This window comes from Rhododendron vialii, chromosome 1a (assembly GCF_030253575.1).
Source record: "Rhododendron vialii isolate Sample 1 chromosome 1a, ASM3025357v1".
In the NCBI taxonomy this organism is placed as follows: domain Eukaryota; kingdom Viridiplantae; phylum Streptophyta; class Magnoliopsida; order Ericales; family Ericaceae; genus Rhododendron; species Rhododendron vialii.
In genome coordinates, this window is record NC_080557.1 from 45,924,497 (window position 1) to 45,936,672 (window position 12,176).

Here is a 12,176-nt window from a genome sequence, read left to right on the forward strand (position 1 = left end):
GTGGTGCCCCAAACTCATTCTCCATCATACATTATGTAGTCCCTACCACAAAGTGTGTGGAATCCACACAAATGTACGATAAATAAGAGCCCATTTGTGTTCTCGTGAAGCTTCAATTTTCTTATCTTATATAGCAAGAAAATAAGTGGTTATAACAATCTCTCTCACTTATGTGATAAGAACCGTTTTAGGGGAGTAATAATTCAGTAGTCTTAGAGCAAAGTCACAAAGTGTCCCAGAATATTATGTGACCGTGCTCCGAAAGCATTGAATAATTAGACGTTTGAGGGAGAGAGAGAGAAAGCAGATGTCGCCCATGCATCAGATCGGTCAATTGTAATCTTTAACTGGATTCCATGGGAAACTTTAAAGTCTAACCCATTTTTTCCCTTCATAAAATGGTGGCTATAACAACCTAGCTCCCATGGATCCGTGGACGTGACCATAGGTATTCTAGACATGCAAATGGTTTCGTGAAAGACCAATCACTCATATGTTTTTACTGTCCCACCAAACGATCGAAAGTGGGTCATAGCCGCACCAACAGGGTTGCAACCTTGTGAACCCATTGTGCCCTCTAGTTAATTGTGCGGTTTCTTGGTTTCGAAAAACAAAACAAATAACATTTGATGTACGTATAGAGAAGAAGACAATCGAAAGTAACACCATCGCGAAGAAAACAAACAACATTTCATTTAACCACAAGATACTCTTATATGATCCAAAATCACTCACAACATAAACAAAACACTCATCAAACTAAGGAAATGGAACACCAAAACCCTAGAAAGGTACATTAAGATCGACGTTAAGATCAATCTCAAATCGCTTCACTTCAGCAGCTTCCTGATTCAAATCCACAAGATCGAGCCACAGAGGTTGAACCTGTGCGACCGGGGTTGACTTGGGGGGAGCCAGGTTGAGCCCAAGGCTCATTTCCTTGAGGGGCTCCACCTTAGAATTAGATGGTTCGGCTTCTGATTTTTTACCATCACCTTTGCTCAGTTCCTCCAGAAATTCCTCCAACATGTTTTCATGCTCAGAGATATTCAAAACCTTCTTTCCTTTCCTTTTATCTCCCCAATTGTGGTACTCATATAAGTGTTCCAGTAGTCCCTCTGGGGGGTCAAGAATTATGTCACACTCCGGACAGTGAAATCGGTCGCTTGGTGGCACTTTGTTGAGGGTAGAATCGTCATAATATAAATATCCTCCTTCCATGAGAGAGAGAGAGAGAGAGAGAGAGAGAGAGAGAGAGAGAGAGAGAGAGAGAGAGAGAGATATTTTGTGAATTTTTTTCCCTGTACCTTTACCTCTCCTCTGGCGGATATGCAAAACCCTACAAGGAGCATGGCCTTATATATACAGGTGAGGATCACATGCATGGGATTGGAAGGGCATTTATGGTATTTGAGTGGATGGTGGGGGGTAACAATCTCATGATGCGTTGGATACAATTAATGATATATATTTAGAGCACTTGATATATATTTGGGTTATTAATTAATTCCTAACATATGGAAATGATAAAGAAAGGTTTGATACAATAAAGCGGCAAATTCAAGTTGAAACTAATTTGGTAGTAGTATTTGAGAAAAATAATCTTACAAGAAAATTTCAAATTTCCAACTAATTTAGATTTAGGTGTGTTTACATCCAATTATCTGTTGGATGTTTCTTTTATTTTCTTTTTCATTCGCTCCCTTGATGTATCCTTTTCGAGTATATAAAAGTTTCGTTTGCCGAGAAAAAAAAAAATTTCAAATTTCAAACAGCTGCATGCATGCCCTAATACCCCAAAACAAAAGGGTTTTTTTTTTTTTTTTGTGGGGAATTAAAAGAAGAAGAAGATGTTTTCAACAGTTGGATATACTTATATATGTATACTTATAAAGATGTTTTCATTAAGGTACGTAACTAACGAACTCTGTGTATTCAAAAGAGAGACGACAACAAAGATTCTAGAAATTAGCAACGATTACTAAGTGAGAGCGCCCAGTAGAGCGCCGTCATTTTTAAAAAAAAATATTTATGACGTACCCAACATGAAGAGATAGGCATGCCAATGCATTTTTTTCAAGAATTATGGCGCTCTATTATTGTCAAATCGATAGACGGCAGTTGAAGTTAGTTTTACGCCAATGCACGTTATATACGTTGATCATAATGTCCGTTCATCAAGGACAAAATGTCGGTTAATGACGTCGGTCACAGGTGACCATCAGATCTCACATATTTTCTACCTTATTATATATCTCACATTTAACCGAAGTAAAAATTAAGGAAGTAATCATCAAATGTGAAATTTTATTTCTAGAAATACAGAATAAATGCGGATAAAAAAAAAAGTACAGAATAAATAAAAGATATATACAGGGTCCTAGGTTTGCCATGCTAGATTGCCGATTTCTAGTAGGTGCTCATCAACTTGACCCTTTTTCTCCTTTGAATTGCCATGAATTCCTTTCCAATCAAAATAAATCTAATTAAACTGTACAACAAAAAATGAAGTTATAAAGTAAGACACAAGCAGAGATCCAGTTCTCTCATCTTGATAAACAAAAATTGTATAGCAACATATATATGTGTGTGTGTGAATCAGTACCCAAGAAGAAAGCCCTGAGAAAGAGAGGGAGAGAGAAAGAAAACAACGCTGGATGCCTAATTATTCAGAGATTCTGGAGCACCGTCACATGATGTTCCACATGCCTCTATCAGTACCATACATTCACTTGGAGTCTATACATTAAATCGTGAATCCATGTAAATGTATGGTGGCCGGCAAAGCCCTTTGGATCAAGCACCGCCATGCATTCGATCACGTGGAGTCCATCCATTAAGTCCATACGTTAAGTAATACTGTAATTTTCCCTTTCCAGGGGAAATCCTAATTCCTTCTTTCCTTCGTTATCATCGCCACCCTTTGTTTGAGAGAGAGAGAGAGAATGATACCTTAAAATTATAGCAATCCTCAATATTTAATTTCACAGACAACCAAAGTACTAAACATCTGAACAACTTTTTGTTCCAATTTAGTCCCCTCACATGGTGCAGACACAAACAAAAACACAACAAAGACAATATTTGGGATTTTCAGCTACATGAAAATTTCTCATGCCCATCACACATGAGACTTAAGTTTAAGTAAATATTTCTCTTAAACTCCATTTTTCCCACTCCCAAGAGTGAGCTCAAGGCTGATCACTTCAGCCTTGGGCTCCACGGAATTACAAGTTCCTGCAGCTTCAGATTTTTGACTTTTATACTCCTCCTCCAACAATCCCTTCAACATTGTTCGAGGGTCAGGAACGTCATTCAGCTTTAGTTTGCCCAGTGTACTTTTGTTTCGTTCTTCCCAGTTATGGACTTCGACACAGTGAGCCACAACTTCCTCTACTGACATAAGCATTGTCTGCTCACACTCGGGGCAAGGAATTTCTTCAATCAGTGGCCAGTATTTGTTGAGAACATTTGCCTCGAATTCGTCGAAATCTTCTTCGAGGGCAGAAAAGACACTGTACAGGTCTCCTCCTTCCATCAGAGAGAGAGAGAGAGAGAGAGTGTGTTTAACTTGAGGTCCTCAAGTGTGCAAACTCTACAGGGAGCGTGTCTCCTTATATAGATGAATGCATGCATGGACATGTGCAATGGAAGGGTATTAAGGACATTTGTTCACTCTCTTGGTGTTGGTGGGTTGTCTCTACACTAAATGATATTTAGAGTAGTACCGAATTCGGGGTATCCTAACAGATTTTGGTAATAATTATCCTGACAGATTTTGGTAATTATTATGGGTTCAAACACATGGCATATATAAAAGGAAAACACAAATTTCAGGAACTTTGTTTTTATCGAGAAGGCAGTTTAAATTTATTTATTTTTCCCGTTTTGATTGGATTTTTTTTCAATTTTGGTCCATACTTTGATATTTGTCTAATTTTCCCGTTAAATCCAATGATTGATATTAGAAGGAAACCATATTTTGATGCTTTAGATTGACCACATAGATTACTAAGTGGCGAATTTAGTAAGATCGGATAAGCAATTGTGGCTATGTTAAGCGGCGACAAAGACGATGTAAGCCAATTATTACTAAAAATGGCGGCGTAACATGCAGAGATAAGTATGTCGTTGGCGCTGTCATTTTCAACCAGTTTTGACGCTCTATAACTGTCAAATCAAAATTAAGAGAGTTTATTAACATGTTTATCGTTAATGTTGTCTTAATCATTACTAATCACCGAACACTTAAAATTAACAAGAGTCCTCATATTTTTAAAATTTGCACGTCTTAGTAATTGGAGGAATTATCTTAAATAATAAGGGGAATGAACGTTTGTGGGAGGAATTATCTTAAATAATTGCCTTATCTAAGATTTGAGCACTTTTTTGGACAACAAATTAAAACACAGGCTGCATTCCGAAGATTATACATTGGTAACTAAATATGGAAAATATATTTCGACTCTCAACTTGGTAAATGAACATTACTTCCTCATAGTTGAAGAGTTGATTTGCGAACATCGCAATGTTTGTTTTTCGCAAAATAAACGATACTCCTATATTGATCTGAAAAAACATAAGCTTCAAATGGATCAGATTGGTTTTTTATCGGAGACCTTGAATAAGAAGTTTTATAATAACACGTGCGACAAAAAAAAAGTCAGAATTTAGCCTTTTTGTTTTGGTCACTCGATAGATGTCTTAGCCTACTATTAAGGGGGTGTCAGAATTAAGTCAATAATTGTTAAATGGTGGCAGCCGTGCGCTGCCGTATTGCATATATGGAATTACCCAAACCAACCTTGGGTGTGCTAAGGATGCCGTTAATTAATATGGATTTTGATGCACTGAATTGTCAAATGAAATTATAGGCCGATACAAGTATAGTTTTGCGCCTGTACAAAATGCCGCAAGGTTGCCGCATTCATTTATCAATATTACATGCTTTATCATATTTCAACATCAAGCTTTCAAGATTTTCATCTTAAATTTGGTGAAGCTAAATAACTTTCCACAAAATCATCACTAATAGCAGGCTACAAATATGTAAACAGAGTAACTGGAATGGGGGACGGGACGCAACATGCATGACAGCTGCATGGATGAATCCAGAATAGATGGGGAAAAAGAAATGGAGCTGATACCAAGTAAACAAAGTGTCGAAATGCGGCTTGATGATTATGCCTCTGTGAAAGACCAATCGGCATTCCTAATTACAACGTTTTGATGCAGGATTCCCAAGTGCTTGCTTGTTTCAACTGCATCATGACAGAGTATTACGAAAAGGCACCAGATCACTCTTCGTACTTTTTCCCGTTGAATTCATTCAATGAGTGTTTCCTGGGAGTGTCACGGGCATTCTTTGGAAGCTGCAGAAATAAGACAGCATTATGGAATCTTGGTTTTCTAAGCAATATACTACTCGACAGAAGAGATTGTGATTTGAAGTAATTGAATATCTAAGAAAATGATCAAGGTAACTGATGCTCGAACAGTTTAATGTTGAGAGCTTTCTGGCAGAACAAAAATTTTCACAAATGCCACAAGTTTTGAGATCCTATGCACTAAAACAGCAGAATTAAAAATTTCATCTTTTCTCCTCTAGGATTCATGTCACTCCCTCTGGTGGGGTCCCACTCTAGTACGATTTGGAGTGCACGCACAGCAAGGTACATAACCAGATTGTTGTGATTGCAGTAGTGATTGGATTAGGGATTTGCGGAGGGAATCGCTGAGAGAGGAAAAGAGCGTAAAAGCTAAATTTGTTTCTCTTGCTTCCTTACTATTAGCCTTTCTCTTGATAAACCATATCCCTCCGCAAATCCATGAGCCAAAAAAAAGCCTTTTAAGGTTTTCTGGTTTACGTACAAGAGCAAGACTTTCTTCAGAAACACAAGGACATAGACTATGTTTATGAAACGTTACTCGTGGGATATCTATTATGACTCCCATCAAGGCCTCATCTGTACAAAACTCACCTAATTGAACTCAAAAGGGTGCCTCAACTGATCTTTTCCAGACTTTAATACCTTCATTTTTGTCTCCCTCTTCTTCTATTGAGAGCCTAATATATTCTCTATGTGCAAAGCGATCCCAATCTGTCAAAGACGGATCCTCTCGCTCCTGCTTACAACATCACATAACACTGAAGTTAAAGTAGGCTAGTAGCAGAGAAATTGTACCTGCATCTCGATGGTGAGGCCATGAAATATCAAAGAACAAAATCGTCAAAGTACCTGGCGAATGAGAAATGGATCACGAGTTTCGAAAGCCATGAACTTATTGAGATTGAAAAGGATATTGAAAATGTGTCCTGAAAGTTTGCACCCTTTGAAGTCACGGAGTGTGATGTAATCCTCCCTCTGCAAGCAATATGGCATCAGTGAAGGTGAAGAGATCTCCAAATAGACAAGGGAAAGGAGGACACAACGACAGGATAAGTTGCAACCTCTGGTTTAATCATGTCCACAATCTGACATAAGATGTCTTCAAATAGTATAGGCTCTTGGGCCATGCACTCTATTCGGTGAAACTGTTCCTCATAAATATACTGCATTTCATTCACTGTTATCACCCCATTTCCATCCAAATCTATGCATTTGAACCTAACAAAGTTGTTTGAATAGTAAGTGGAGTAAAAAAGATGATATAAAATTAAATCTCTTGAATAAGCAGAAACTAAAGGCCTGGATTGCTTCAAATCTTGCGTGATACTCTACCTCAAATGTCTACCTCATAGTTTCATAAGGAAATTCCTACAAATCTAGAAAACTTAAAAGAACCAATTTTCCTTCCACCATTTCCGCAGTGAATCCTCATTTAAAATGTTTGACAAATTTAGGGTGCCAACAGTTCATCTAAAGACCTTCTCATTAGGTTCTTGCCCAAGTCCCAAGTAATTTTTTCAAAATGCCTCACCAATTAGATTATCAATCATCAGGATGAGAATACATCAATCAAAAATTTAGTACTACTACTGCTACCTAAAAATATCAACCATCAATGGTATCACTGGCTAATCGAGATATGAAATTGATGGAACCCAATTTGAGTGCAAAAAGAACTTGTAGCTACTGCAACTAATCAATAGTTGTAACAAGGCCAATGCACTTTTGAACTGAAGAGAGCAGTTTGAGGTAGGCAGTAGCAGAAGATAATTCTTCTTTTAGTATAGAAATCAATGACAGGAACAATTGGTAATTGGCAGAACATATAAGATAACTATACCAATACTCAAGACTAGGTTCAGATGATTTATCCTCCTCCGCAAGCACGAAATAAACAAAATCTTCATAAGCCATTTTCCCTTCAATATTGCTACTAAAGTTCCTTGGAACCTGAAAATAATAGAGCAGAAAAACAACAATGCATTAGAGTTTAGTAGTAGATGCATAGGTGTTTAGGTATAGATGTTCACTCTGCACCAATATCAGTTAGTTTAATACACGTTTTTGAAGCATATAGTATCAAGTAACAAATACGAACCTGTGAAAATATCCTACCAATGATCCTGTAAGTAAGAGCATGATTACCATATCTGATAAGGTTCTCCTTGTCAATTAAGAAATCATGGTCTGTGTCCAGCTCCCAAAATATGCAGTATATAACATAAAAGTGCTCATAAGAGAAGTACCTGAATAAAAGGGAAAGCATGAATCAACAGCTCACATCAATCAACAATCAATGAACCCAGTCATCAAACAGAAAAGAAATTAGTTCCCATGTTACCAATGGCAGTCATACACCAAAATTTCAAACACAATTTCTTAAAATAAGATAACACGTACAAATTAGTCTTATGAAACATAAAGAGACAAAACCTCCTTGACCAGGATGAGCTTGCAGCCCACGAGTGTCCTTGTCTAAAACTTCCAGAAGTTCATTTGTGTCTGCTGCCCTTAAAAAGGAACTAACTCAAAATATATATACGAGCTCTGGTAGCTTGTTTAGCGAGCCCCAGAAATAAAGTTGATCCTTCGAAGGAGTACACCAGATGCTGAATTAAAAATATACTTGTAATTGCAGCCAAACTGAAAATAATTTTTCAAATGTCCTTCACTCCAATCATGCAAAGAATCTCCCAAGCACACTTACCTCAGAATTTTGTTAATATCCTTTTCTTCATCTGCATGCTGCATTGCTTCAATAAGGTTTCCACGTTTCAGCTCCCTGAGGGTCAGTTGGCCATTTCCAGATCTATTGACGTAGAAAAATATTCTGCATACAACAGTTTCAGCTGGACCATTGTTCATGTTCAAAGCATGTTAGTAACCACGTGCCCACTAACTTTTAAAAGAAAAAAGAGAACAAAACTAGATTAAATGTCCAAAATACAACTGAAAAACGTCTGTCAAGATTAACAGCAGTTTTGCCATGATCTGTTCCATTCATCCCAGTCTTACCTTGTGACCACGAGCAAAACGAGAAAAAAGAAAAAAAAAAAAGGCGGGACATTAGATCAACGGTCCCACGAGTAAACCACAAGGAACTTGTCAACTGATTAAGAGCATACCATATCTTTCTTGAAAGTCGGGTGTGCTTTGTAAGAATTCCAACCCTGGATGGGTAGCCAAAAGTTCCCGAAGAATAGGTTTGAAGTCAGCCTGAATGCAAGATCCAGAGAAATGAATGGCGAATACATAAAAGAAAATTGAAATGAAGAAGAAAAGAGCCAAAGGCAATAATAACATACAACCAAATCTAGGGCCACGTCATGGCATACAACCAACGTCTATGGCCACTAGGATTGCAGAGATTTACCAGTGATCCTGTTGCAATTTCTGTTAACTCTTAACCATACGCATGAAGGAAAAGTTGAGATCCCAAATATCACACTGAAGTAAGAATCATTGAAATAACCTTGGTAAGATATTTAAGGTTAGGTTGCTTAAGAATTTTGAATATCTGGGTCGCTATATCCTTTGTCAGCATGTTGCCATCAACCCAATATTTGACAAATGCATCTCTGCAAACACGAAAAATTATGCAGCATATCAGCAAGGAGGGGTGACAAACCTTGTTCTCATGTGACATTAAGCTAAAATCATCTTCCCGTGGGTTAAAAATTCATAGTTATGCACTTGTCAGAATCTAAAGGGGTCCTAAACTGATTTAGTTACCTAGTAACCATTCCTGTGCAAGCAGTGTCTATCTTTCTGAAAAGCGCAGAGGAAAAGAATGATGGCAACTTGCATAATTCCTTTGTGACTTGTTTAAATTCTGCATCATGAAATCAAGAAAATAGTTACTCGAGTCTAAGATAGGAGGAAGGATAAAACCAAGATTTATCTTCCAACATAGATGTAAGAGAAAACCAGAGAAAGCAGATATCTGACCATGTACTTGCAATCCATCCGATCCATTGAAAAGCTGATTGATTCTAGAAAGACATTGTTCTTTTAGTTCCTTTGGGGCTGGACAACCATTTTGAAAATAGAACTGAAAGAACATAAATACACATGGATGTTGCATTCGATACATAAGACAAGTAACAACAGCATTACAATTAGGGGCGATAAACGAGTCGAGCAGTTAGTCGTTCAAGTTTGGTTTGAAAACTTAACGAGCTTCAAAACATGTTCAAGCTTAGCTTATTTATGAGACAAGCTGATCTCGAACGGGCTTCAATCGAGCCAAACACGAGTAGAGTAGTAGCCTGTTCGAGCTTGGTTTAAAAGCTTAACGATTTTCAAAAAATGTTCAAGCTTCATTTGTTTATGTAACAAATCTATCACGAATGAGCTTCTAAAACACGAGCTCAAACTCGAATAGCTTGGTTCGTTTATCGGCCTTCATTACGATTGGTTCAATGGGTCAAACCTGAGGTATGTTTTCTCTAACTGGTTCACATTTTAGTGTAGAACCCAGTGAAAAAGGGTTAGTCCTCTGCTTCAAAGAACGCGGAGAACTAGAATCAATTCCAGGTGAAAGTGGAGGTGCACTACTACCCACATGAAACTTAGAAGCCAATGAATTGCTACCACCAACAACATTTGAAATCGAAGAGGTCCCCATGGCATTATTAGTAGGTATACCTGATTTTGCATCATTAAGTAACGATTTCACCTGCATTTTTCCAAAATAGAGGGAAATATATTCAACAAGACTATTACGAAATCGGCCAAATCAACAAACAAATACAGGCGCATGAAAAGAACAATCAAGAAAATAAACAAAGAACAAAAGACACGTACATTTTTAAGTGGTTCCCAAATGTGTGGTTGAATATGTTAGGGTCCGGAGTGCCCCCTTGGATTAGGTTACACAATGCCACTCCCCGCGACTGCTCTAAAAATAAACTTGCGGGTGTGATGTTGAATGACATAAAGATTTAATTGAAGCCATTAACACCAATTGGTTTTAGGAAAGAGGTGGAAAAGCAGACCGACAAGTAGTATTAGAGCCAGGAGGTGATAGGTTCGAATTGCGGGAGCGTCATCGCGAGGGAGGGACTGTTGGGCCCGGAGTGGCCCCCATGGATTTGGTTACATAATGATACTCTCTACAACCGCTCTAAATAACAGACTTGGGGGCGGTGTCGAATGTCGTAAAAGACTAAATTGAAGTCCTCCCTAACAGGGTTAGGTTAGGTTTTACGAGAGATGGTGGAAAAGCGGTCCGACAGAATACATCTTTGGCTCATACCAGTTTCTGCTACGTATGGAATGAAAAGGGAATACAAGTGGATATAAGAAGTGTTAATAACCTAGCCAAGCCAGTTTTTAGTACGTATGGGGTGAAAGAGAGTACAAGTGGATATAACCTAGCTAAGCGCAACCCAAATCAAATATGGCTTTCACAAGCCCAACATAGACACCCACTCCAAAATCAACCGATGAGTTTCGACCCGAAGAGAAAAAGTAACAAAATCACAAGAAGGAAAGGTACCAGTCGGCCAGTTTGTGGAAGTGATAACCACTGAGCAAACAGGTCTTCGGCAATCCGAGGGCTGTTCTTTAGCCTTACTACAGAGGAGACCTCTTGTTCTTGTAGTTGCAGCAACAGTTCAGGGTCCAGTGACGTCACATCCCCCACGATATCCATATCCAGTCTATATACAAATGAAATGGTTGTATATCATCGGCCACCACCACTTCCAAAATCTAGCTCTAGACGACCACCGATGAGAGAGAGAGAGAGAGAGCGCACTCGTTAACAGAAGTTTGATGTTTATATACAGACGTATACGTATGCTCCTGCTTACGTGTCTACATACACTCCTCTCTTTGCATTTCGAGACAACAAGAGAGAGTTTGCTACGTACACTGCACCAAATCACTACATCATCCATTATATTTTCAGTGTAATCCACTCAAGATTTAAAAAAAGAGGAATGTTACATACACTACACACTTTCACTACACCATCCACTACATTTTTTATGAGACTCATTTCGGGTCCAACAAAAAATACAAAAAAATATCCATAAATTTTAAAATAATATTTTAGAGGGCTCCGTAAAAAATCAGCTCTAACGGGTATCGATAAATATTATTTCTGAGTTTGTATGTTCGAAACTACGCAGTTGAGCATTTTCACTCCTATTATTTCCTGTTAGTGCAGTGTACAAGTGGATATAAGAAGTACACTACACTAAACCACTACATCATTCACTACATTTTTTATGGGACTTATTTCAGGTCTCACAAAAAATTCAAAAAAATATTCATAAATTTTAAAATAATATTTTAGAGGGGCCTGTAAAAAAATTAGCTCTAACGGATATCGATTAGTATTATTTCTAGATTTGTAGGAGCGAAAATGCTAAACTGTGCAGTTTTGGCCGTACGAACCCATAAATAATAGTATTTACCGATATCCGTTAGAGCTAATTTTTTATAAGGCCTCATAAAAAACATTATTTTAAAATTTTTGGATATTTTTTTGTATTTTTTTGAAATCTTGAGTGGACTTCACTAAAAATGTAATGGATGATGTAGTGGTTTGGTGTAGTGTACGTAGCATCTCTCTAGTATTGTAAATTAACATGAAAAAAAATGAATTGGTGTGATAGTCCTGCACTTATTGGCGGGAACATCACGTGGGAGTGCTCCGGAAGCAATTATAATTTTCTGTAAATGACCGTCTCATATTTCATAAGCTGTCATTTTTTTTTTCAATTTGATCACTTTAAGAATTACAGTTTCCTACTTTGCTTAAGCCCGACTGTAAGT

At 37.7% G+C, this 12,176-nt stretch overlaps 1 protein-coding gene across 10 annotated transcripts; it reads right to left on the reverse strand.

Annotated features, from left to right (window-relative positions):
• Positions 1 to 4,850: 4,850 nt before the first annotated feature.
• On the reverse strand, positions 4,851 to 11,159 carry LOC131321093 (serine/threonine protein phosphatase 2A regulatory subunit B''beta-like). Of its 10 annotated transcripts, none has more exons than XM_058352136.1 (14): positions 10,891 to 10,988; positions 10,038 to 10,068; positions 9,823 to 9,943; positions 9,339 to 9,441; positions 9,123 to 9,222; positions 8,863 to 8,968; positions 8,516 to 8,606; positions 8,098 to 8,239; positions 7,489 to 7,636; positions 7,231 to 7,340; positions 6,452 to 6,608; positions 6,240 to 6,365; positions 5,982 to 6,126; positions 4,851 to 5,372 (listed from the first exon to the last, which is right to left on the reverse strand). In XM_058352136.1, the coding sequence occupies exons 5-13, from the start codon at positions 9,131 to 9,133 to the stop codon at positions 5,992 to 5,994; spliced, it is 1,026 nt and encodes a 341-aa protein (XP_058208119.1). In that variant the 5' UTR covers positions 9,134 to 9,222; positions 9,339 to 9,441; positions 9,823 to 9,943; positions 10,038 to 10,068; positions 10,891 to 10,988; the 3' UTR covers positions 4,851 to 5,372; positions 5,982 to 5,991. The 10 variants fall into 10 exon arrangements, with proteins under 10 accessions (XP_058208119.1, XP_058208106.1, XP_058208111.1 ...); XM_058352123.1 differs by having other exon boundaries at positions 9,823 to 9,888; positions 10,891 to 10,979; XM_058352128.1 differs by having other exon boundaries at positions 9,844 to 9,888; positions 10,891 to 10,975.
• Between the last annotated feature and the right edge of the window lie 1,017 nt (positions 11,160 to 12,176).